We start from the raw sequence: 26,723 nt of genomic DNA, 5'->3' as shown, positions 1-26,723 counted from the left end.
CTCCGCTTTTTTCCATGGCGTCGACGATGTCGTCGTCGTCGACGAGGTCGTCGTTGGTGTCGTCGACGGTATCGACGTCGATCGTTTTTCAAGCGTCGACCGTTCCTTCGCCGATGAAGCTGTCGTCGACGGAGTGGGCGTCGACGGTGCGGCCGTCGACGATGCCTTCGTCGACGGTGCCTTCGTCGTCGTCGATGTGGTCGTCGACGGTACTTTCGCCGTCGTCGATGTGGCCGTCGACGGCACTTTCGTCGTCGGCGGCGTAGTAGCCGTCGGCGGTGCATTTGTCGTCGACGGTGCTCCTACCGTCGTCGGTGTCTTCGTCGACGATGCGGTTAGCGTCGACTGAATTCTCATCGACGATTTTGTCGACGTCGACAGTGATGACGACGGAGTTTTGACAAACGACTGCTGCTTTTTAATAAGTACAATCGACGATATTGGCTTACCCATCGTCGACGAGTGGGTAGTCGTCGTCGCTGAAGTCAAGGCTGACGACGCCACCGTCGTCGAGACTGTCGTCGTCGATGTGGAGACATAGTTAGTTTTTCTTGAAGAGGACGTCATGGAAGTAGTCGACGAGGACTGCGATGGCTTTCTGAAGGTTGCAGCATCCTTCACAGACGTGTCAGATCTTGCCTCAGAAGACTTTGAAGCAGTCTTTTTGTGAGGGACGTCTGAATGGCCAGGGGAAGCCTCCCTTGGCCTTTTCAAGGACAGTTTCGAAGAAACTGAAGCCATTTCACTGCCCTCCGAGGAGAGCACCTCATCATCTCTGGTTTTGAGTCTGTTTAACCAGAGGAGCAGTCTTCCTTCTCTGTCCTTAAGTGTTTTGGTAGAGAATGTTCTACATACCCTGCAGTCTTTTGCTGTATGGTCAGGGTAGAGGCAGTAGAGGCAAGTCTCATGCTTGTCGTCGACGTGCAGTCTCTTCTTGCCACAAGAAGAACAGGCTCTAAAGAGTCCTTTTTTCTGTTGTTCAGTCATAGTTGAAGTATAATCCAAGTTTTTTGAAGAAAAGGAGAGAAATTGAAGAAACCTGAGGAGAGCTCAGGTGGGGACTCCCTAGCACAACGTGCGGTAGAAAATCTGAGAGACTGAGGCTCCTGGCAGGAAGGTTCTAGAGGGAGGTGGTAGCTGATTGGCTACCTTTAGGAATTTGGTCCTTTTTACAAAAGGACATAGATAGGCTACTAAGGCAAGGCCCTTAGGCCTATTTTTCTCTATGTATGTCTATAGGACATTACTTTTCTATTACCGGGGCTCCCATCTCGACGACGGGGAATGATTCAGGCATGTGAATCTATGAAAGACACCCATAATACTGGATAATGTAAGTCTCAAACAACTTGTTCCATTAAGCCCAACTTGAGGCCAGAATCCAGTTCAAACTGGCAAGCACATCCTTGAGGCCAGAATCCAGTTCAAACTGGCTTGCATCACCCACAAAGCTCTCTATTCCAAGTCCCCTGCTTTTCTCGCACAGAAACTTGATTTATCCGGAGGAATCAGAAACTCCCGGTCCGTCAAAACCCTTTTGCTCCAACCCGCACGCTTCAGGAAAAAAAGAACATACAATCGGGCTTTCTCTGGAGCCGCCACAAGAATATGGAACTCACTCCCACCCGCCATTAGAAGAATACAGTCTCCAGCCCACTTCAAAAAGGAGATCAAATCTTTCCTAATGGGCAAATTCCTCTCCTAAAGCTCACGCTGTGGGAGAGGTGTGGCGCCGCGGCCAGGGCGACTGACGCTGGAATCTGGGGACCACGGTTCGATCCCCGGCTCCGGCGGCAGGTTAGCCCAGCACCATGTGACTCTGGGCAATAGCTCGCTTAATCTTCCCGACGGCCCCCAGCGCCTAGAGACCCTTACGGGTGATTGTGCGCTTTACAAATGTGGACTTTACTTTACTTTACGCTACAATCACCCCCTCAACCTGAATTTACCTATGATCACTGCACTATTCCTTGGCTGCCTTCCCCTATATTACCCACCCTGCACTTTGAACAATCCTTCAGGGTGATGAGACTGCTTTTCCAGTTTTACTGCATCGTTTTCGCTCCTATCCCTTAGAGTAGTCGAATACTATGACTGTTTGTTTTACCATATATTGTTTCTATTTGTTTCCTTATCCCTGGATTCCCCGAACCCCCCCCCCCCCCCCCCAGTTCTGTATCCAACCTGATACTACTGTAAAGCGCTCTGATACCCTCACGGGTCTGGTTCGCACTCTTAAATAAATAAATAAATGTATGTAACTTGCGGCAGTATGCAACATTTTACAAAGTTCCCGCTTTGTTGTCCTAAAATTCCCTGTGCGCATCCATGGTTGGACCCAGGGTCTGTCCCTGAGACATCTTTCTGCCCTCTTGTGGAGACGTGCAAACAACTAAAAGGAAAAGAGACAATGAAAGCCTGCACAGGAGGGAGATGTTACCTCTCCCTGACAGAAAGCCACACAGGTGTTTGCCCAAATGTAAAGCTTCTAAGGAGTAATTGCCTTTGAAAGGCAAATGGTGAGCACATGGGTTAGGGGCAGCTCTATTGTTTAGGTAGATAGGATGGCACTTGGGAAGGAGAGGGGAAACCAGCTGCTAAACCTGTTTTTCAGGAGCTTGTAGACCCCTCGGTAGTAAAATCTCTGCGTTTGGCTAAGGAGTTCTACACAACAAGTGACGGATTCAACCATATTGCAAGTACACGGAATGGAGATTTCTGGGATAGCCAGATCACCCAATTCACAGGAAGTGGTCATGGGAGGGAGGGAACCTGGTAGCCCATCAGCTACTAAACCCCGACCTACCCTGAGGGAAATTTCAGGGCATAAAAAGGGCACCTCTGGTAACCAGACCTCAGATTTAGGCAATGGAGAAGAGGACCAAAGGAGGACTGCCCTGCTGCACCAAGGCTGCATTGACTTGGACTGTACCTGGTCAACCTGGTAGCTGGAGAAGGGACTGTGCCTGCTGTGTCCTATTCGTTGATCAGTCATTTCCAGAGCCCAGTGGAAGCAAGAGACACCAAGGGCCATATGGCTGCCCTCCAGTTCGCAGCACAGGGCCACTACAGCTGTAAAAGCCTGCTGGGGCAAGTTGGTAGTCCACATCTCCTGACCACCGATCCTCGCCGTCGTGCAGCAACAGTGACTAGGAACCCACACTCAAAGTTTCCCCAGAGTCTACTGAACTCTGGAGAGTCATTAGAGTGCAGCTTAGTCGCCCAGAAGGCAAGTTACTGCCCAAGGAAGGATTCCCATGTGACGCGATACCAGGCAACTGGCAGCTTAGTCGCGACTGGACCTCTGACAGGACCAAGAGGATTTTGTGGGGCATCAACTCCTGCTGCCAGGATCACCTCACTAGGCCCAAGGAGTAGTCGCAGAAAAACCCAGTAAACTGCACAGAATTTCACGACATCCTTGAGCATCTTCAGCATTCTGTATCCCTTGCATCAGAACTCCTTCCATAAAAGTCTATGGCAAGGAAAAAAAGTGTAAGGAACTCACTGAAGACTACTACTTCCTCCTAGGTAACTGTTTCTGAGGACCTTGCTGGTCTCCCTTGCTGGCTCCCTGCCAGAGTTGGACGTATACAGTAACTGAAAGTGACTGTGTTGATACTTACCCAAGTTTTTCTTTAAAAAGTTTCCAAGTTTCAACTTGAATTTGCAAAGGCTTGTTCGCGGTTAAGTGAAAAAGTGCATATTTATATATATTTATATACCTCTTAATTTTTGTATTTACGGGACGCTCCAGCGGATCTTTTTCATTGTGGTGTCTAAAAATGCATTAAAAATACAGTTCATTTTCATAAATGGGTGTCAGACTTCTTGGCTATCTCGTGTACTTCTTCTTCAATTGTTTTGGTGCTGTTTAAATGCTTTACATGTGTTCCTTTAAGCCGGACTGCTTAAGTGCCACAGCTACCCAGGGTCGAGCTAAGAGTTTAATATACAAAGCCAAATGGTCCTAAAGTGGTTGGTAGGTTGGGAAGTGTATTACACTGTGTGGTCGAACAACCCCACCCTAAAATACCCCTCATTTCCTCATACTAATGGTAGCGGTGGGATCCAGAACTTGTGTTTAGCAGTACCATACAGTTGTTGTAGTTTAAGACCACTGAGAATCTTCCAAAGTGGACACTTAGAAAATAAGTTGTTTTGTGGCTCCCAAGCAACAGTTATTACAGTCACCAAATGCCTGTTTCCAAAGCCTTCTTAGAAAGGTTCATGGGTTTGAGAAAAGTTTTTTAAAAGTTGTGACAATGTTTTCTTAAGTTTCAACAGTTTGAGAAAGATCAAAAACTTTTTGAAAAAGTTAAAGGAGTCAACTCTTTAACAAGAAGCATGGAGCTTGGCATGAAAAACCTGTCCTCCCTTAAGACAGATGAGCTGAGGGCACTTTGTAGGGCTAGGGGGATCAAGATGGATGTTAAGGCCAGGAGAATGACCTGATCAAGGACCTCGGAGCCTAGAAGAGGACCACAAAGTACATCCACGCCTGAAGAAGGAATTACCCCAAGGTAGTGGGGAAGAAGTTTAAGTGGAGGAAGAAAGAAGGACCAGGATTGGCCTGGGGCCTAAGGAAGATGGTGGCAGCAAAAAAGCAACTGAAGGTTCTGACAGGGATGCCCATGAAGTCAGACTGCTCAAAGGGATTGCCCTTAGTTATGTTCAGGAGGGTGACAGACACATGGCGAAGCCTTATATGAGAGAGATCTCTCAAGATGAGAAAGGTGGGTGCATAAAACTGGGGAACACTACTCTGGGAGTTAGTGCAGTAGTTGGTAGGGGTAGTTGGTAGGGACAGACTACTCACACTTGAGGATGACACAGCAGAACCCTACCCACATATGAAGGAAGCACTAATTGAGCTCTTTGGACTCGCATGAGGAGTAAAGCCAGAAGCATAGGACAGCACAGAAAGATGCAACACCGACTTGAGTTGTCTTTGTTGGCAATTCAGTTAGAGCACTAGATGGATGGATTAAGGACAACCAAGTAGATAATTTCGAAGGCCTCTATACCATTATTGTTAATGAGTACATGTTAACAAATTGTCACTCAGAAGCTGCACCAACATCTGGTAGACTCTAAACTGTGTAGCCACAGGGAGCTGGGCAAGGCAGTTGATGAGTGAGTTTGTACCACGGCCTCCAACAAGCCCCAGATTGGTGACCAATAAAAAGAGAGGACAAAAAGGGGGGCAAATATAAAAAGAATAATAGTCACAAAGAGTCCCCAAAAGATGGGGGGCTGCCCAGAGTAACATCTCATTCCAAGGGGAGAAGGTATATGGGAAAGACGTATGCTGACCCCCTCAAAGTCTGGGGCATATTTTGACTGCAATTAGCCACGACATAGAGGGGGAGACTTAGTGTGCAATAAAAAGACACCCACTGTTGGCCAGTCCAAGGGAATGGCTGGTGTAGGGATGAGGTGGGAAGTTGCGCCTAGAGATCCCAAAGGATATACAGAGGTCACTTTAATATCCCTATGTGGAGAGAACATTGCGCCTTTGGTCCACTGCCTCCTAGTGTGGAAAAGTATAGTTAGTCACCAAAAAGGAATGGGGTGGAGGTGAAGGCTCTGAAGTATACAGGTGCCACTGTGACCATGGTGATGGCCAAACTGGTTTCCCCGGACCAGATCCTACCAGATGAGGTGCGCGAGATAGTCAATGCTGACAATGTCACAAAGTCCAATTCAATGGCTGTGGTAGACTTGGGGAGGCGCTCCTGGCTCAACTATGGTAGATGGGTCCCCTGCCATCCCAGTAGAGTGTCTGCTGGAAAATAACCTGGAAACGCCTGCTTGGGCAGAAGTGGAAAGAAGGACCCATGCAGCAATGCTGGGTTTACCAGACTGGATGAGTATTACAGCAAGAGCACAGAAGGCACCGTGGGAGAGTCAAGAGATCCTGGAGCCTGAAACTATGGACTAGGTCCCTAAAGCCAAAAGGGGAGGCTGGCAACCCACAGTACCAGAAGGAGCCTAACCCTCAGGCTGAATGCCTGGTACCTGAGGGAGAAACTGCTCCCCTAGGTGATGTGCCAGATTTGGCAAATCTCCAGGGAGCAGGGGGTGCCTCAAGGAAGGACTTGAGTAAAGGACACAGGACATGCCCTTCTCTTGAAAACCTGTGACAGTTGGCTGTCAGACAGGAACAAGGGGATACCAGTGGCATCCATAACACATACTGGGAGGAGGGCCTCCTGTACAGTAAGACACAGGACCCCAAATGAGGAGCAAAAAGAAAATTGGTGAACCACAGCACTACAAGAGATCCTCCCCAACATACCCCATGTTATTCACTTACCTAGGCACCTGGGGCAGACCACTACCTAGGAAAGCCTGGTCAAACCTTTCTACTGGCTCCAGATGTTTAAGAATGTCCGGGAGTTCAGTTACTTCTGTGTCACCTGCCAAACCAGTAGCAAGACAGGGGGCAAGCCAAAAGCTCCAAACACCACTTCTAGCAGTGGGAACTCTTTTTGGGGGATAGAGATTTACATTATTGGTCCTCTATACACCCCCCAACATCCTCAGGGATAAGATTTATCATGGTGGTATTAGACCATGCCACCATGTATCTGGAAGCTATTCAACTTAGGACAGTCACTGCTCATGGAGTAGCTAGAGCTTGAATCTTCCCCAGGGCTGGGGTCCCTAAGGTGACTTCAGATAAAGGCAAGCATTACCTCAACCCATTGGGTTCTTTATGCTAATGTATGCCCTTGATTACAAGTGCTTACGATATGGGGTGGTCTTGGAGATTTGGACTTTGTGTCAAAAAGGTTCAGCTGTGCCCAACTGTGCCTGTGCTGGGATACTTGGCACTTCTTTGCCTCACTGTTCTCAGACCTCTTCTTCAACGACAACTCCTTCAGTTCAGCAACCTACTTGGTGGCAGAACCCTCTCCTTATGCCACCTCCATTTCTTGGTTCTCCATGTAGCTCGACAGCCCAAAGTCCCTCATCATTGTTTTCAGATGTAACTGGGTCATGGTGTAGTGAGCACACCTCTGCTTCTCCCTTGTCGTGGACATTCATGCAGAATCTAAAGGGGGTATGCTCCATCCCCGATGTTCATTCTCCGATCCACGTGGTTGATGTAGTTCCAATGGAAAGCTTTAGAAAAGCCTCAGTTTTCTTCAGTGCTAACCTAATTTGCTCAACTTCAGTCTTCTAACATTTATGTTTCCTTCATGTTTTTCAGTTTTGGGCAGTGATCCCTTCATAAAATGCAATCTTCCCTCCTATTCATTTCAAGCACATGGCTGTGGTTCCAGACCCATTTACAGAAAAAAGAGAATGAGAAGATGGCATCCATGCAGACAGGCTTTCAGGGCACACACCTGAAGTCACAAGGGCATAAACAACATGCCAAATGGTTGGAGCAATAAGTCAGGACTCAATTAGGTGGCTTAATGATGCAGACCATGTGAATCCAGCAAATATTTGCACTAAAAACTAGTAGGTTATGTCAAGCGCTGTCCATATATTGATTAACTATATTTCTAAAGCAATCACCTCAGCAGAGGGGCAGTGGGGACTTTTAGGTCAAACCAATTAGAGAAAGTAATAATAAAAAAATAAACATATAGAAAGCTAAACATTCTTCAGCATGTTCGATATGGAAAGGATTAAGAAGAGAAAGATGGCTAGGATCTCAGGAAATGGATCATTAAAATGAGGGCTTTAAACCCCATGCAGAGGGCTAAAAGGCGAAGTATATTTGGAGGAGTAAATTCTGAGTTATTTGGTTGCAACAATTTTGCAACATTATTTAAACATCCATAACTAGTAGATGAAAATGTAAAAATATTTGAACTGCTTTTGAAGGCTTTGTTCCTGCTATGCTAGCCTCTTTCCTTAAATAAAAGTAATTATTAGATGCAGACTGTCAGCTTGCCACTTCACTTCTCCCCCTGCATTTACTGCTTACTTCAGAATCCTCAGTGGAGTTTTCGCTGACAGTTGACTGTTGTGGGAGCTTTGTCTCGTACACCATAATGCTCCACCTGTTATTGAAATGAGAGAGAATATATGAAAATTTAGAGTGAGATATCTCTATACCAAATCATTGCCTCTCTAGGTCTCCTTAACTTAAACATGTTAAGCACTTAAACTTAGCTTAATCGCAGTATGCTATATGAAATGACAAAATAAACAGGACATGCCCTGATATATCACACAAATCTAGAGCAGTACAAATAAACCTGCATTAATGCCAAAAGAGTTCTTGATTGTCAGACTGTGCCAAATAGTAAATCCAACTGTGAAAGAAAAGTGTTTTACCATGGTGCCTAGGAATATGTCCATCACAATGACAGTAAATATGCCCAATGGTAGCATGATATACAATCATTAAGGCAACCGAATACTTTTACGAATTTGACAAAGGCTGGGTGAGTTTCTCAGAAAATATTCTAATCACAGTGAAAAACAAACACAATTGTAGCCCAGTGTAGGGCCACTCTTGTGACAGAATATTTTTAATTTTTTATGGAGTTGTAACACTGTATGAAAGAATATTGTAATTGCAATGACACATCATATGCCAGAATATGACAGTGTACAAGCCCATTTTCCAGAAAAGTATTTCGTTATGGAATAAGGTAGGCCTTTTTCACTCAGCAAGCATTCATTTTTTGAGAGTTAGTATTAACAGGTGGTGGGGAGTGGAGGGGAAGGTGGAATATGTTTTAAAGATGACATGCATGGACACTAATGACAGAGAGTATGTGGACTGTTGATGCTATCTGTTTGTATGGAGTCGATTAATAGGGAGTTTTGTAGTGAGATGAAGCTTGGCTCTCTTCCAGATATACATCACCCTTCATTGAATTGTAGAATGCCTGGAGGTATGATACCTGTAAAAGAACATTAGCAGGTGACACCACCATCTGACCAAATCTGTCAGATGCGGTATATCACTTTTAAGTTAAAATGAGAAAAAGATACATTGAGTAGTGGGGAAAAATGCATGTATGCATGCGCTCGAAGGATGATGACGACAGAATTTGCTGAGACCTGTATAAACACAGAGAAACACCAAGAAAAAGCAGATTGAGAGAGACAAGAGGACTAATGATAGCAGTCACAAAACGGAGAGGGGAGATGGGGCAATATTACAAAGCAGTTGAGATTCACTGGGATGTTCAGGGTAATTCCAGAATATTTTAGCACGTTCAGGGAGATAACACAATAGGAGAAAGTTATTTAAATTCAGTAATTATCTTTCTGGTGGATATTCTAATCTACCTGTAGATTCCTCACCTTTGAATACCCCAGACGCTGGAATGGATCTGAAAACCTCTGACCTAGCTCCATGGTGCCAGTAGGCAGCACTGACTCAGACTCGATGCAAAAAGTTGAGTCATGGTGTCGCCACTGGAGCCATATAGCTGAATGAGTTGAAGGACAGCTTTGAGAGTGAGATGTATAGCATTGAGCTCGAAAGGTAGTTTTTATGGTGCCCCCAGTATTGAGGGGGCCACAATCTGTGGATGGTCATTTGGTGGAGACATTGTCCCAATAGACCACAAAGGCATCTGTCGTGATGGTGACTTGTGGAATGGAGTCTAGAAATGCCTGCACTACAACAGATTGTTGCTATTCTACCACTGCAGAGAGCAATGGGTGTTGGTCTTCACCTATATTAGATATTGCCAATGACCCTCCACTTGTGGTCATTCAACTGAAAGGCATTCTTGTTGCAAACTCATATGGAGCAGGACATGGGGTCCTATGGCAATACAAGAGATCAAAATGTTAAAGAGGTGCATAGAAGTTCTGATAGTGAGTTAACAATTGGGCTGAAAAAGAGGTAAGAGCCTCTAGAATGCCCACACACTCTATTCAGACTGGGCTACTGGGCTAGGCTTTGGAAAGGTTGGATCTGGAGGAGGTGTAGGAGGGATTTGGGGCATTTGCTGTAAAACCAAGGCTGTGGAGTAGGGAGATGGTGGCCTGGGTGTGGGCTAGGCATTGAAGCTTTCTTGTGCTCTTGATCAGGCAATCATCGAGGAAGGCAAAAATGTGGATGTCCCAAGTGGGCGGCCACCACTGATAGGCACTTTAAGAAGACCCTTTGAGTTGATAGTGGTGGCCACTTACCACGAAATGAAGATAGTAGCAGTGGACTGGATCGATGGGGATATGAAAGCATGCGTCCTTGAGGTAGAACGCAGTTGTGTAGCTGCCTTGCTAGAGCTGAGGAACAACCTCCTTCAGAGTTTCGATGTAAAAATGTTCCGATAACATGTATCAAATCAGATGACTGAGATCCACGATCGGCATGAGGGAGGGTAATGAATGTTAACTCGTTTGTCCTGAAGGTGTAATTGAGGGGTTCAGGGGGGAGCAGCGGGGGAGGGTGCTAGGCAGTCAGGGTCACTGGTTCTAGATCACCTTTTTTGAAGCAAACCTAGTATATCTTCCTGCAGTCAGTTGAGATGTTCCCTACTGAGGATGTGGGTGCAGGGGGATGTTGAGAGGGGGTGTGAAGTTCTAGGTAGTAGCCATGGCAAACGACTGCTAACACCTATCTGAAGGGAAGAGGGGGAGGCAGTGATTGGAGGTGGAGACCTCCCTACCAGAGCCACCTCTAACTGTGCCCATATTCTTGTTTCCCCTGCATGCACTACTAGTGCACCCTATTGTAGCCTGCTGGTTGAAAGATTGTTGTTGCCTGTGATAGGAAGGGGAGGGATCTGAGAATGCTGTGTTGGAGCCTCCTCCAACCTGTTGTCTCCTAAAAGAGCCTCAGTTGGATAGGGTCTGAAGGGCACTCATAGATTTTGCAATGTTGGTGTTCATCTTCAGTTTTTCCAGTCTCTCATCAAACTGTGGTCCGAACAGATGCTTCCCCATTGAAATCCAAAAGAAGAGGATGGTCAGAAAACAAAGAAGAATGCGTGAATTCCAAAGACGATCAACACGTTCAGAAAAACAAGAAAACTCAATTCACCAAAAAAAAGGTAGCAGGTCTAAAAATCAGACATGCCGAGGATCTTGAGGACACAACTCAAGAACAGAGAATGGGCTCAGACAATGTTGGACAGCGCAGCAGAAGTCACAATAGCTCGCCAGAACCTGAAGGATCTTCTAGAGACAGTGGACTTGAATGAATTCATTCAAGTTGAAACTGCAGATACCAGGGTTAGTTCTCCACATAGGTTATATGAAATAACACTCCGGATGGAGGGAGACCTACTAAGACAAATAAGAGCACTCTTTTGGTACCGACTTTCTAAAGGTCATGACATTCTTCTAGCTGAACAAGACTGGCCACCAGAATTTGTCTGGGAGTGCCCACATGGTGAAAACATCATTATGACGGGTTGAAGTGCACACCAACCTGTCATTTTGTAATTTAACTTTTCAGCCCAATTTGAAGTAGCACCCACGGTGTACATGGCTCACTTAGAAAAAAATGGATGATCACTTGAAAACCTTGTTCGCCTCAGCATGGAGGGAGCGTGTTTGAACTGCTCCTGCCGCAATACACGTGATGGATGCTTTTGTTTTGATGGCTTTAAGCACTTTGAAATAAGAGTCTTGATATGGAGTAGCTTTTTATATGGACATTTATTTTGAAATGTGTGCAATAATTGTAATTCTATTGTATGTTTGCATTTTATTTACACCTCATGTTTCATGTAGACATCTGTAATCAGGCGTAGTACGATATATTACAAGGGTGGGTGGGGGTAAATTAGTGCGGGTGTCGTCATTAGTAGATCACTCATGGTCGTAATGGAAAGTCGATTCTGGTGAACGGTGGATTATGGGTTTTGTAGTGCAGTATGATGCAGACGAGAGGGGGAGGAGCCTCATAGGTAGTTAAAAGGGAAGAAGGTGTGAGGGAGCTGACAGATGTTTCTTTCAACAAAGGAGGAATTAGACCAGGATATGTAATACAGGTACGGGAGCGTCTTTGAAATGTTTGGTTTAACGATTATGGGGTAACTCATGAATTTAGAAAGTGGGGCGACATTTCCACACAGTTTTAATATGGTTAACAACGTGAGACAGAAAGGGAGAAGTAAGGGGTTACATCTTATTTAGGCCTTATGTTGTTGGCTATTAGAGGGAAAACGCTGAGTGAAGCAGTTTTATAAATGCATTTACAATGAGTATGCCATAAGTTTAAGATGTAAAGCGTTTTATAAATTCAAACAAAACGTCTAAAGCTATTGCTTATATTTGTAGTGAACCCCTGACGAAGGGCGAGTAAGATGCCCGAAATGCATTGGGAAAGACACACTACTGAGGATGAAATTTGTATATGTCCTGCTTTATGGAAAAGGCCTGGATGGGCATACCTTCAGCATCAGATGTTTATACATAATATTGATTTCAAGTGCGAAAACGAATTGATAAATGGAAATGATTGGAATAACATGAATAAAAAGACCGAATGGAAATTAATTGTGTCAAAACAATTTTTTGCAACGCAACAGTGCTTCCGGACTGGGAGCGACTTTGTTCCAGACTTACTGGAAGACATCATTATGCCAGCCTTCTCTAATCATATTCCAATACATTTAAAATATACCTATGCCAGGAAATGGGCAGCTGCCCAAGCTCCGCATTATACAAAAATCATGTAGGATGGGATGAGGACGCTCCTCACCATAAAATCCAGTCGAAAAATCAACCAACTGATACCTCCGGGTCTAGCCAGCACTATATAAAACTCTTTAAATAAATAAATAAATAAATAAATTAATGAGGATTCTCCTCACTGTAAAATCCAGTTAAACAACCAACTGCAAAAAGGCAGTACCCAGTTAAGCAAGAAACTGGAAACTGGTCAGGGAGATCTTAGATCAACTTTAATACCACGGGGTGATTGAAACATGCACCTCTACAACAAACAAACAAAAACGTTGTGTCCTGTATCCAAACGAGACAATACATATCGTCTAGTATTGGATTACAGACATCTAAACTCTTGTTGCCAAACATTTGAAGTGCAAAATGCACACAGCACAGCATTAATGAATAACATTGTGCGTAAAAAATATAAAACCACATTAGATATTTCTAACGGTTTCTTTTGTCAAAACATTGCACGAGAAAGTAGGTATTTGACCGCCTTCTCAATTATGGGGACAGAGCGTCACTTCGGTTGTCTCCCTCAGGGATTCAAGAATAGACCGGGGTTATTCTCAGCAAGGGTAACAGAGTTACTACAAACTTATGATGACGAAGCATTGTCATATGTCGATGACATCTATCTGACAGACAATGACTTGGATAGGCACTTGAACAGGGTGAACACCATTATACTGGGCTTCGCCTCTGAGAGGTATAAATTAATTTTTAAGAAATCAAGAATTGCCCATCTCAACGTCCTTTTCCTAGGATATGAGTTATCAAGTGAAGGCAAAAGCCAGGCAGCTAACTTTTTAGAAAAATGTGCACTGAGCCAACCGCCAAAAACACTGAAAAAAATGTACAGTCAATTCTAGGTTTCCTGAATTTCGGAAGAACTTACATTCTAAACTACGCAGAAAGGGTTAAACCGCTCTATGAATTAATCAAACCTGAATTTAAAACAGTAAATTGGACAAAAACACACAGAAATGTTGCGTTCACTCCAAACAGACATGTTAGCAACAAAACATTTGCAAGCATGCGTAAACGTACGCAACTTAGTGATCCGGATCATTCCAGGACAATGTGGATTCACGTACTTAACTTTTAACGAAGGTGAAAAAGTACCAATAGCTTACAAGTCACACTTGTACACACAAGCAGAAATGAAGTTCACTTCTACAGAAAAAATTCTGACAGTTGTTCAAACTGCTGTAGCAAAAGAGAGCCCTCGCACAGGGGAAACGCATCATGAAAACATATGGATTCTATCAATGTGTGGAGGTGCAAGATATTTATAAGGATTTTTACGAAAATTTTTAATTGAAGTGAAGTGATAGGCTCTCTCTTAAAGATGGAAAGATGAGAGCACATGTGCTTGTTTAAAATACCCCTCACACACTAAAAAAATCCGTTAGTGTCATGCTTCATCATAGGGGTCTTCCCGTCCCTATAACGGGGCGGGGCGTGCTGCGACCAGACGGACTACGCGGGAGCACTATAAATGTGACAGAGCTATGTGTAGGTGTAGTGATGAAAAGTGGAGTGTAGGGATCTAACTAGTGAGTGCAAAAAATACAAAAATTAAAAATTCCCTGGCTAGTAGAACAAATACACTTTATTGGAGTCTCTGGCTGGGAATGTTAAAACAGGGGATGTAGGTAGAGCGATTACTGACTACCAAGTCGACATGTTTCATAGGCAGTCCCCTACTGCCTACTCATCAGGACCAAATCGTGATCCCTACTGTAAATAGCTCAGTTCTAAAATAATAGGCCTACTGTCCTACAAATATACCGGCAAAAATAAGCTGGATATTTGTGCCTCAGGGCATGAGCTGGCCCGAGTGAGGCAAGGCATCAAAAAATAAATGCCAAAAAACGATGACCATTGGTCTCTGTAAAGGAAAAGGAGGAAAACGAGGGAGAAAGCACAGACATATTCATGTCATTACTGCTGGTCATGAAATGTGCATCGTTGATACGCTTTGATATTCACAACCATAGCCTGTTTGATAAAATTCATAATGCTAGGTACAATCACCTTCACCGCAGGTTTGAATATATCAGTAAGAAAGCACCTCTTGTTATTGGACAGAGTGTACGTCATGGAACCATCCAAATGGACGTGGTTCATTCATAACCCATCATACATACATTAGTGGCTCAACACATTCATACATACGATCCCAAAAGCATCAAGAAGGACATAAATATTTCGTATTTCTTCAAGATCGATATTCTAGACACAGTATATCGTATTTCAGCACAGCTATTCTGGAAATCATGCCAGTGTAGGTGGTCATAAATTACACTCGTTATATACATACTTTTCGGTAGTTTTCTCAGTGCCCCATGAGCTGGCAGGAGGAGGGTGGTTAGCGCGGTCTACTGAAAAATAAATGTGACCGCCCCCACTGTTAGACGTGGTTCGTTCGTTTCCTGACAGTGAAATGGCCCAGTAACCCGTTTATTAAAGACTCGGGGTCTGAGTCTATCACTTACGTTACCGGCTCGAGCGAATAGCCTGTCATTCCTCCCATCCGAGCTCCGTGGATGGGTCGCCGCTCGTCTGCCGGTAGGCTTATATTGTGCCTTCCATCAAGCACATTGTTACACGGAGAAACGCCCAAAGCAAACACTAGAATGGGCAAATCCAAGATGGCCGCCGCAGAACGGCTCAATGTGAGGATTTTGACCGGTAGTCTTTTCTTGTTTTCCATCACCAGCGTGAGGGTCCCGGATTCACTCAATGCAGCTAACTACAAATTATATATTCGTGCTCTGCCTCATTATTCAATTCTAACCCTCCCAATTAAATGTTTTTTGGTGTTCCCAGGTCAGGCAGAGAAAATAATAAGAAATAAATAAAAAGCTTAATGTAATGTATCATCACATTCAAAGGACACCCCATTTTTTGTACTTGATGCTTGGTGTTCCTAGATCAAAAAATTTAATGAAATATAAATTCAAAATGTAGTGAATATTCTCAATTTCAGGAAACAAAATGTTGTCACTCTAATTATCATGGGTCACATTCGTCGTTCTGCTGGTGGGTTTTTTTGCGCCCGGTCCGGTGTTACTGCATTCCTGCTAGATTGGTATAGCCCAAGGGTCATAGGAATCAGCTCGCAGATTACCCAAAAAGACAGATAGGTTCATTATGTATCTATTGCATGGGGATAGACGGATGAGGTTCACACCTAACCCCAAGGGATGGCATTGTTCCAGAGTTCATGTTTGTTGATTACATCAGGTGGGGATACTGGCTTCAGAAAGGCCAGCGGATCACAGCTGTCCCCAGGGTATGTCATCGTTCAGTCCCTTTTTATGGGACTGAATACGAAACACCCATCTCTGTTCTTTTTCCAGGAGGTACCTCTCGTTGTTCACAAGCTCAACTACAGTCCAAGATATTTCGCCAGGTTTATGGTTCATCTCTAGGTAGTGATTCGTGAGTTTCGTGCTGGTCTTTTTGCATTTGATGGTGCTCTTGTGTTCACCTATCCTGACTTTCACTGCCCTGCTCGTCATACCTATATACTCCAATCCGCAGGGGCATACGATTAGATAGACCACATTGGTACTATTGCAGTTGCTGAAACCCCTCTGCTCCCAGGTTGTTCCATCACTGAAGGTCAGATTATTGCTTTTCTTTGTGAGACAACATACTTTACAGTTTCCGCATGGATGATGGCCATGCACAAAGTCGGGATTCTTCTGCACAGGATTGCTGTTTGCTTTCGGTCTGGTGTGGACTAAAGCATCCCTTATGCTCTGTGCTTTTCTAAGAGAGAACAACGGTTTCGGTATTTGCAACCCACCGCTATTCAGAATTTTCCAATTCCTGTTGATAATCTTGGTCACCTGATTCGAACAGGTATTATAGGTGGTGACACAGATTGGTCTCTTCTCCTCCTCTTTTTGTATTTTTTCTTCCAATAGGCTCTCCCGGCAATTGTTTTTTGCCCGTTTGTATGCCTGGTCGATGATCTTATCAGGATACATTCTGGCTTCCAGCTTCTTCTTCAGATCCTTAGACTGCAGTTTGAAGTCTCCAATTTCTGTGCAGTTCCTGCGAAGACGCAGGAACTGACCATACGGGAGATTATCCCGCAGATGTCTCGGGTGAAAGCTATTGTACAAAAGCAAACAGTTCTTCGAGGTGTCCTTGAAATGAGTTGTCGTCCTCAGTCTGCCTTCTTTGGGGAAGATGTTCAAATCTAAAAATACCAAGTTGGTGTTGGAGGTGGTACTGGTGAACTTTAAGTAGTTGTCCTGCAAGTTCAACCAGCTCAAGAATTGTTTGGAGGTCCTCTCATCTCCATCCCAGATGATCAGGATGTCGTCGATGTATCGTTTCCATACTTTGATATTGTCTCGGAAAGGGTTATTTGGATGAAGTATTTTAGTCACTTCTAAGTGGTGCACATATAAACCAGCTATGCTGGGAGCAAATGTGCTTCCCATACTACAGCCGTGTTTTTGTAGATAGAGGGTACCTTTGTGCTCAAAGAAGTTCTCTCTAAGGGCTAGGGAACAGCATTCCATCACCACGTTGCGTGGTGTTTGGTATTCCCAGAAGTCCTCAAAAAGGACGTCTTCCACAATCTCTAGGGTAGCATGATGTGGCAGGCTGGTGTAGAGACTCTCTACGTCACAGCTGATCAGTAATTGGTTGTTGGGATCAAAGGTGATGTTTTCTAATAAATTCAGGACATCCTTTGTGTCCCTGAGATAAGTTGACGTTTTTTGGACAATAGGTCTGAGGAAAGCATCTGCAAACCTCGACAGAGGTTCCAACACTGACCCAATGCCAGATACGATAGGTCGTCCTGGGGGGTTCTGTAAGTTCTTGTGTATCTTGGGGAGTGTGTATAGGTACGGGGTCCTGGGGTTCTTCTGGCACAAGAAATCTCCCTCTTTCTTGGTGATCCAGCCGTGTGTCACAGCTTCCTCTACCATTGTGCTGATTTTTGTTACTATCCTCTGTGTTGGATCCGTGTGGAGAATTTCATAATTCCTTTTATCTTCCAACAGTCTCAAGCATTCTGCATCGTATTGGCTTGCATTTTGTATGACGGTGGCGCCGCCCTTGTCAGCCGGTTTGATCACTATACGTTTGTTGTTGCTCAACTCCCGTAGTGCCTGTCTTTCTGCATTTGTCGTGTTTTGGAAGGTACTCCTTTCCCGTGGGTTGATGTCCTCAAGTTCTCTCATTACCGATTTTTCGAAAGTTAATAGTTCGATTGGTAGAGTGTTATTCATCGGTGTGAATGTAGACTTTGGTCTAAGTTTGGTATCACCAGGTTCACTCTCATCTTTTTTATCTTTGAAGAAGACTTGCAACTTTAAACGTCGCATGAACTCCTGGACTTCCTTGCATAGATGGAATTTGTCCATGTTGGAAGTGGGTACGTACCCCAAGCCTTTCTCCAATACTGCTTTCTGTGCTTCCGTGAGTTCACAGTCAGAGAGGTTTACCACCAGACTTACTTCTGACTCTTTTTGGCGCCTGTCATGCTTCTCGTGGCTACCCGTGGGGTTTCTTCCTCTCCTGTGTTCCAGTGTACGGAAGTGCCCCTCCGGTTTCTTCCTCTCGTCTGTCCCTGGCGCCCCCCTAAAAAAGGCGCCGGTTGGTCGAAGTAGCCATAATCCTGTTGTTGATACCCCCATACGGGAAAAGGGCCTTGTGGATGTTGAAAAGGGGGTTGTGGACCGAATTGTGGTTGTGGCGGATATACCATATGGGGTTGAAAATTATTCCACCCTCTGGGGCCCCGGTAATTGGATCTACGGAAGTTCCTCCTTCCTCCTTGAAATCTTGGGCTCTTATTGCGACTTGAGTTCGATCCGCTGGAACCCGAGTCTGATGATTCATCATCTGTGATTTCATTTGTTGATTTATAATCATCCTTTATGTAGGGGTAGACCCTCTCTTTGGACCACCGGCTATTGTCTTTTTTTAGTTTCTCATATTTGCTATTCTTCAGGGTGGTTTCGAAATCATTGAGGGATTTATTCATCTCTTCAAGAAATTTCTTCAAATCTGCTGGAGATTCGTAACTTTTTAGGCGAACTTCAATGGCCTGTATTTCTACTTTCAGTTCGATTGCCAACCTACTAGCAGTTTTTATGATTAGCACAATCCAATCACGGGTGCATCTCCATGAGATCTTGGACCAGTCGACTTTAAACGTCTTATCGTGCAAGAAAATAAAGGGTTCGTTGCGAACTACAAGGCCTGCTGGGGCTGTGTTAGCCTGGAGATACTGGGTCATCAGCAGGCCATGAATGGCGGTCTTTATTTGTGTCCTTCTGAGTTCTTCTAGTTCATCCCAGTCATTATTCTTTGTGGATGCGCCATCTGTACTCAGACCTTCAAAAGTTCCCAGAGTAGCCATGAGGTTAGAGATCTCATCCTCAGTGAAAGCCAGACCTAGATCAGCCATGGTTGTTTGTCAATAATCAAAGTGAAGAAAAAGTCCCAGAATCAGCCCAGGGATCGGACGCTGGATGCGGAATCACTGTCGTTATGTAGTGAGAGCGACAATGTCAGTTTCTATTCTTAGAGGCTCCCGCAGCTGTGCGCTGCCGAAAATCACAAAAAATCAAAAGAGGGAAGCGTAGAGGTTGAGATAGAATCACCCTCCTGGACAGTTCATCAAAACATATGGATTCTATCAATGTGTGGAGGTGCAAGATATTTATAAGGATTTTTACGAAAATTTTTAATTGAAGTGAAGTGATAGGCTCTCTCTTAAAGATGGAAAGATGAGAGCACATGTAATTGTTTAAAATACCCCACACACACTAAAAAAATCCGTTAGTGTCATGCTTCATCATAGGGGTCTTCCCGTCCCTATAACGGGGCGGGGCGTGCTGCGACCAGACGGACTACGCGGGAGCACTATAAATGTGACAGAGCTATGTGTAGGTGTAGTGATGAAAAGTGGAGTGTAGGGATCTAACTAGTGAGTGCAAAAAATACAAAAATTAAAAATTCCCTGGCTAGTAGAACAAATACACTTTATTGGAGTCTCTGGCTGGGAATGTTAAAACAGGGGATGTAGGTAGAGCGATTACTGACTACCAAGTCGACATGTTTCATAGGCAGTCCCCTACTGCCTACTCATCAGGACCAAATCGTGATCCCTACTGTAAATAGCTCAGTTCTAAAATAATAGGCCTACTGTCCTACAAATATACCGGCAAAAATAAGCTGGATATTTGTGCCTCAGGGCATGAGCTGGCCCGAGTGAGGCAAGGCATCAAAAAATAAATGCCAAAAAACGATGACCATTGGTCTCTGTAAAGGAAAAGGAGGAAAACGAGGGAGAAAGCACAGACATATTCATGTCATTACTGCTGGTCATGAAATGTGCATCGTTGATACGCTTTGATATTCACAACCATAGCCTGTTTGATAAAATTCATAATGCTAGGTACAATCACCTTCACCGCAGGTTTGAATATATCAGTAAGAATGAATGTGTTGAGCCACTAATGTATGTATGATGGGTTATGAATGAACCACGTCCATTTGGATGGTTCCATGACGTACACTCTGTCCAATAACAAGAGGTGCTTTCTTACTGATATATTCAAACCTGCGGTGAAGGTGATTGTACCTAGCATTATGAATTTTATCAAACAGGCTATGGTTGTGAATATCAAAGCGTATCAACGATGCACATTTCATGACCAGCAGTAATGACATGAATATGTCTGTGCTTTCTCCCTCGTTTTCCTCCTTTTCCTTTACAGAGACCAATGGTCATCGTTTTTTGGCATTTATTTTTTGATGCCTTGCCTCACTCGGGCCAGCTCATGCCCTGAGGCACAAATATCCAGCTTATTTTTGCCGGTATATTTGTAGGACAGTAGGCCTATTATTTTAGAACTGAGCTATTTACAGTAGGGATCACGATTTGGTCCTGATGAGTAGGCAGTAGGGGACTGCCTATGAAACATGTCGACTTGGTAGTCAGTAATCGCTCTACCTACATCCCCTGTTTTAACATTCCCAGCCAGAGACTCCAATAAAGTGTATTTGTTCTACTAGCCAGGGAATTTTTAATTTTTGTATTTTTTGCACTCACTAGTTAGATCCCTACACTCCACTTTTCATCACTACACCTACACATAGCTCTGTCACATTTATAGTGCTCCCGCGTAGTCCGTCTGGTCGCAGCACGCCCCGCCCCGTTATAGGGACGGGAAGACCCCTATGATGAAGCATGACACTAACGGATTTTTTTAGTGTGTGAGGGGTATTTTAAACAAGCACATGTGCTCTCATCTTTCCATCTTTAAGAGAGAGCCTATCACTTCACTTCAATTAAAAATTTTCGTAAAAATCCTTATAAATATCTTGCACCTCCACACATTGATAGAATCCATATGTTTTGATGAACTGTCCAGGAGGGTGATTCTATCTCAACCTCTACGCTTCCCTCTTTTGATTTTTTGTGAAACGCATCATGGTCATAACTCCTGTACCTGCCTTGGAGGCAGAGACAAAAGCAAGCATTCCTAATGCTAAAGCTTTACATCCGAGATCGATACAATGGGTTAATTCTCTTGCTGCAACGGATGTTGAATACGTTTTTGATCCATACTTAAAAACACAAGCATTTCTACAATACGAACAAGAATGTCCTACTGAAATTCTGCATCTTGACCAGTATGAATGTATAATTTATACTGACGGACCAGCTCAATCTGCTACGGGGGATAAACAAGCCTAAAGTGCGGCCTGCGTGATCGTTAAAGGTCATATGCGCGAAGGCAAGTTTAGACCAATGGTCACTAAAACACAATCTCTAGGAGATTGTACAGCTCAGCGAGCTGAACTACAACAAAATGGCACTTGAGAATACGGAACGCGAATTCCCCACACTCATAGTGTGAGATTCTTTCTATTGTGTCCAATCCTACAATGAATATTTACAGAATTGGCTTCAAAACGGTTTCAAAGATGCAAAGGGTGGCACAATAAAGTAAAAATGCTTTGGGAACAAGTAGTTCAGTTAAGAGAAGGACTACAAAAACACTCACGTGATACATAAGCTGAGTCATCAAGGTGATGGCGTTCACGTTGAAGGGAATTAATTGGCTGATGAAGCCGCGAAGGCAGCTATGCAAACGGCTTCTGTAGCTGCAATCACTCGTTCAAAAACGAAAATAGACAGCGAAATAACGCTAGCTGTCAATGCTTCAAGCAAAGACAGTGCTAAAACATTACTGAAAGGGTTTCCACTCAAATACTCGTATATAACTGATGCGAACAATGTTCCGTTTGCTCGAATCCCTGGAGTGGGGGATAGGGTAATTCCAAACATGGAACAAAGATTAGGACGAATCCTAGCAGCACATGAAGGGCTCGCCTCTGCTCATGCAGGTGTTTCTGCCACAGTGTAATTGTTAAAACAGAGATACTGGTGGCCACGCATGAGGAAACAAACCAGAAACTATGTTTTGGATTGTAAAATATGCCAAAAGATGAAAGTCTCTACTGTGAAACGTCCTGCGCAGACGCCCCTGTTAATTTCAGATAAACCATTAGCTTGTGTTGACCTGGATCACTACGGTCCCTTACAAAGGGATGGTAACTAAATATATATCATGGTCGCAGTGTATTCGTGTTCAAGGTTCATTTGGATGTGGCCTCAGTGCTCGGCTGACACTCAAACTGTTATAAAAGATTTGCGAGGCTTTATTGGTTTACCACCCATCAAAGGTGGCAGCAATCAAAATAACCAGGATAAAGAGCAATCTTATGATCCTAAAATCCCCAAAGGGATTATCCCTAAATATGAGGAGGGTGATGACATCACTAAATGGTTACCAGCCTTTGAGAGGGCTTGTGACCTGAGAGAGGTGAAGAAACCTCTTGGGGGGGCACTCCTGTGGGAACTGTTCTCTGGTAACTGCAGAGACAGACTCTTGACCCTTTCTGGGCCAGATGCTGGGTGTTATGACCTCATGAAATGAACTCTGATTGAGGGATTTGGACTCACAACTGAGGAGTACAGGATTAGATTCAGGGGGCTCACAAAACCCAAAACTAGTCCTGGATTGATGTTGTAGACTATTCAGTAAAGACACTAGATGGTTGGTTAACTGGGCACAATGTGCATGACTTTACTGGAATTTACAACTTGTTTATGAAGGAAAATATTTTAAGTAATTGCACGAATGAAAAGTTACATCAGCATTTGGTAGACCTAGGTCTAATTTTGCCCCAAGAGCTGGGAAAGAAGGCAGACCACTGGGTCAAGACTAGAGTGACTAAGACAACTACTGGGAGGGACCAAAAAAAAGGGTTTACAAATCCTCCCCAGGAGAAAGGTGGTGAAAATCCCCAAGATAAAAAGTCAGAGTCTTCTAAAGGGCCCCAAAACTCTGCACAGGGGGGTGGGTCCCCAAACTCTTCCCAAAATGGACCTAGATATAGGGGAAGAACTTTAATCCTGCAAATGCCTGGTGTAACAACTGTAAGGCGTTGAGACACTTAACTGGAGACAATGCTTGCCCTAGCAAAAAGGCCCCTAGTCCAACAGCTACAGCTACAGCTACAGCTACTCCTGGTGTAGCAAGTCTCCGGATGGGATCAACAGTGTGCCCAGAGCAACTCAGGTTGCACACTGAAGCAGTTCTAGTTTCAGAGGGGGAGGTTGAGTTTGCCACTAGAGCTGTGTGGCCACCCAACTTAAAGAAATACATACTATACCCTTAGATTAACGAAACTAGGATAGAGGCTCTGAGGGATACAGGTGCCAGTGTCACTATGGTGAGACACTCACTGGTTTCCCCTAAGCAATACTTGATTGGGGGAACTTACCCAGTCACCAATGCTGACAGTGTTACCACTAACCATTCTATGACTGGGGGGGGGGGGGGGGGGGTCGTCGATTCCTGTCCTGAAACAGGCAGTGGTCTCTCCAAAGCTACCAGCTGCTTGTCTGCTTGGCAATGACCTGGAGACCTCTGCCTGGGCCGAGGTTGAACTAAAAACCAATGCAGCAATGCCTGATATCCCTAAATTGGTGTGTGTAAAAACAAAAGCACAGAGCACAAGGCAGGGTGAAAAAGAAGTGTAGGAGCTTGAAAGTATGGCCCAACCTTCCAAGAGAAAAAAAGGTAAGAAGTCTGGAGAACACGCTTCTGTTCAGCAAAATGATCAGGCCTCTCTCCTCAGGGAGAGGACTTGGACACCCCAGAGGGAACTGAGCCTATGGAGCTTGACCCTTACCAGGTTGAACTCTTGGGCACAGGGGGACCCTCTAAGGAAGACCTGTGCCAGGGGAAGCAAGACTGCCCCACTCCTGAAAGCCTGAGGCATCAAGCTGCATCAGAAGCAAAGGGGGTTGTCAGTGGTACCCACAGAGCTTATTGGGAAGAGGGATTTTTTTTTTTTCTTTTTGTCCTCATTTGCCACCCAAATTCTAAACAAGCAATCTGTTGAGTTTAAAAAGCTTTGTGTTGCCACAGTTATATCAACTGGAGGGGACAATAGTGGAACCTGAACCTAGTCCCTCAGCAACTAAGCCTCAACCACAACGATCACCGGGATAAGAGCCATACAGAGGTAACCGTAGTACAGCCAGAATGTTGGTGTAAGCATTTATATACAGCTTTGCCATATTTCTGGGCTTAGTGGCTTAATCATTGGACCTGGGGGGGAAAAAAACCAAAAAAAAAAACCCAGATGCTCAATGATCCCATCTCAACAAACGCCAGAAGGATGTTTTCTCTGGGTTACATGCTCTGGCCAAGTCCAATTTAGAGACCTGCAAGGTGGCATTATACCAGTCAGTGATAGTAGGGGGAGAATGGTCTTTCCATTTCTTGCATATCTCCCTCCTAGCAAGCAAAATAGAGTAAAAAATAAGCTTAGGTAACATCAAGAACTGGCTTAGTAAAATAACCCTCCCGAGTCTTTCAGAAGATCAAAGTGCTATGTTGGAAAGTAGAATCACTGAGGATGAAGTGAGGGAAGCCATTCGGTCTGCTAGGAAGGGGAAGGCATCAGGGCCGGATAGTCTCCCGGCTGAACTATATAAAGTTTTGGAACAGGAGTTTGTCCCCTTTCTAGAAACTTTGTTTAATGAGATCTTACTGAATGGTATGCGACCTCCACTCTCATGGGATAACGCTTCCATAACTGTAATTTTAAAACCTGGGAAGTCGTCATCTGCTTGTGCCTCATATCGACCTATATCGATATTAAATGGGGACTATAAGATATTCTCTTCAATCTTGGCTAAGAGATTGGCACTGGTCGCTCCTTCCATCTTACATAGTGATCAGAAAGGGTTTGTCAAGGGAAGGCAGCTCTATGAGTTAACTTTTGATCTAGTTGGAGCAATAGATCTTGCAGTATTACATTCTCTCCCACTGGCGGTGCTCACGTTGGATGCCGCTAAGGCCTTCGACAGGGTCAATTGTCTATACCTGTCGGAGGCCTTGGCCAAGTTCGGCGTGGGCGAGAAGTTTCGACAGGCCATTCGCCTTCTCTACCAGAATCCTAGTGCCTCTGTCTTGGTTAATGGTGCATTATCGGATTCTTTTACCATCACCAGGGGAACGCGGCAGGGTTGCCCGCTCTCTCCACTCCTGTTTGACTTGTATGCTGAACCTTTCGCCCAGACTTTGAGGGATAACTGTGACATCAAGATGTTCGCACACAGGGGGTGGGAGAGAAAGGTGGCCCTCTATGCCGATGATATTCTCATTTACACCTCTGACCCATCGTCGGCCCTTCCCGAAATATTTAGGTTGGCTTCAGAATTCGGGGAGGTGTCTGGGTATGAAATTAATACACTAAAGACCGAAATGCTGATTTGGAATATCGATCAGAGCTCTTTATGCTGTAGCATTCGGCCGGGTAAAGGACTGAGGTATTTGGGACTGGATATTGTAACCGATTTAGATCAGATCGCTTCTATAAACTTCTCAAAAGTGGCAAAGGAATGCCGTAAGCTGCTTCAATCCTGGGCCCATTTGCCACTTTCTTTACTGGGTAGAGTTAACCTTGTCAAAATGTCCATTTTGCCCAAAATTTCATTTTTGTTTAATACTATCCCGCTATATTTTGATACTTCCCTGATTAAAAAACTTCAATCTGATATTAGTATCTTTATTTGGAGCAATCGTCTCCCAAGAATTTCCTGGAAGAAACTCAGGAGACGTAGGGAAAAGGGAGGTCTTGCTGCCCCCGATCTTCAGGCTTATGCCTGGGCTTTTCAGCTATCTCACGCCAGGGTGTTATTAAAAAAAACAGCAGATTATGGAGTAGGGTCCCTTTATCTAATGTTGCTGAAGGCAGAAGGTGTGGCTCAGTCCGGATTTCTTTTTAAATTTGGGGATCCCAAGTTCTTTAAAAAAGTAAAACTAAAAATTTTGCGAGGTATGGCTAGAACTTGGGCCCAGATAGCTAAGGCAATCAAAATAGGCTATTATGGCAGTAGAACACCTCTTTGGGACCTCCCAGTTGGCCCTTCCTGGCAAGATGACGCCCTTGCAATACCAATAAGAGAGGCAGGCTTGGAGGTTTGGGGCGAATTATTCCATGAAGGCAATCTGCTCCCCTGGGACAGTTTAAGCAATAGAATTGGCTCGAATTTCTCCAGGCTTAAATACTTGCAAATTTCCAGCTGGTCTCGTGCATATTCTGCACAGAATCAGCGGAGAAATAAACCCTCTTTGGGAGCATATAGTTATCTTGTAACACTATTAGTTGATAATCCTTCAATCAAAAAGGAGATCTCAGTCTGGTACAACTTAATTCTGGAAGAAATAGACGGTGAATTCATACTGCCGGATACACTTTGGTCCCCGTTTCTGCTCAACGTTAACTTGCAAGACCTCTGGAGCACGTCATGTAGAATGATGTGGGACATTGTGAAACCTGCATGGCTTCGTAGGAACCATCTATTTACCATTCATCGAGCTTACTATTCACCACTTAGGTTGTCAAAATTTTCATCTGGAAGTACAGTGGCTTGTGCGAGATGTGGGCAATTATCCGCTTCGGACACTCATATGTTTTTCGACTGCCCTCATCTGTCTCTTTTTTGGAATGATATAAGCAGCTGTCTTTCTGCATCG

At 44.4% G+C, this 26,723-nt stretch overlaps 1 protein-coding gene across 6 annotated transcripts in view; it reads right to left on the bottom strand.

The window, feature by feature from the left end:
- DGKD (diacylglycerol kinase delta) overlaps positions 1–26,723 on the bottom strand; it is a 977,235-nt gene that overhangs the window by 530,614 nt on the left and 419,898 nt on the right. For all 6 annotated transcript variants that reach the window (XM_078666032.1, XM_078666033.1, XM_078666031.1 and 3 more), the window contains one exon: positions 7,949–8,024. In XM_078666032.1, coding sequence (XP_078522158.1) covers positions 7,949–8,024 — 76 coding nt within the window. The remainder of the gene's footprint in view (positions 1–7,948; positions 8,025–26,723) is intronic.

The sequence above is a fragment of the Lissotriton helveticus genome, chromosome 11 (assembly GCF_964261635.1).
Source record: "Lissotriton helveticus chromosome 11, aLisHel1.1, whole genome shotgun sequence".
Lineage (NCBI taxonomy): Eukaryota > Metazoa > Chordata > Amphibia > Caudata > Salamandridae > Lissotriton > Lissotriton helveticus.
The sequence above is the reverse complement of the archived record's forward strand: the minus strand, read 5'-3'. Positions and strand labels throughout refer to the sequence as shown.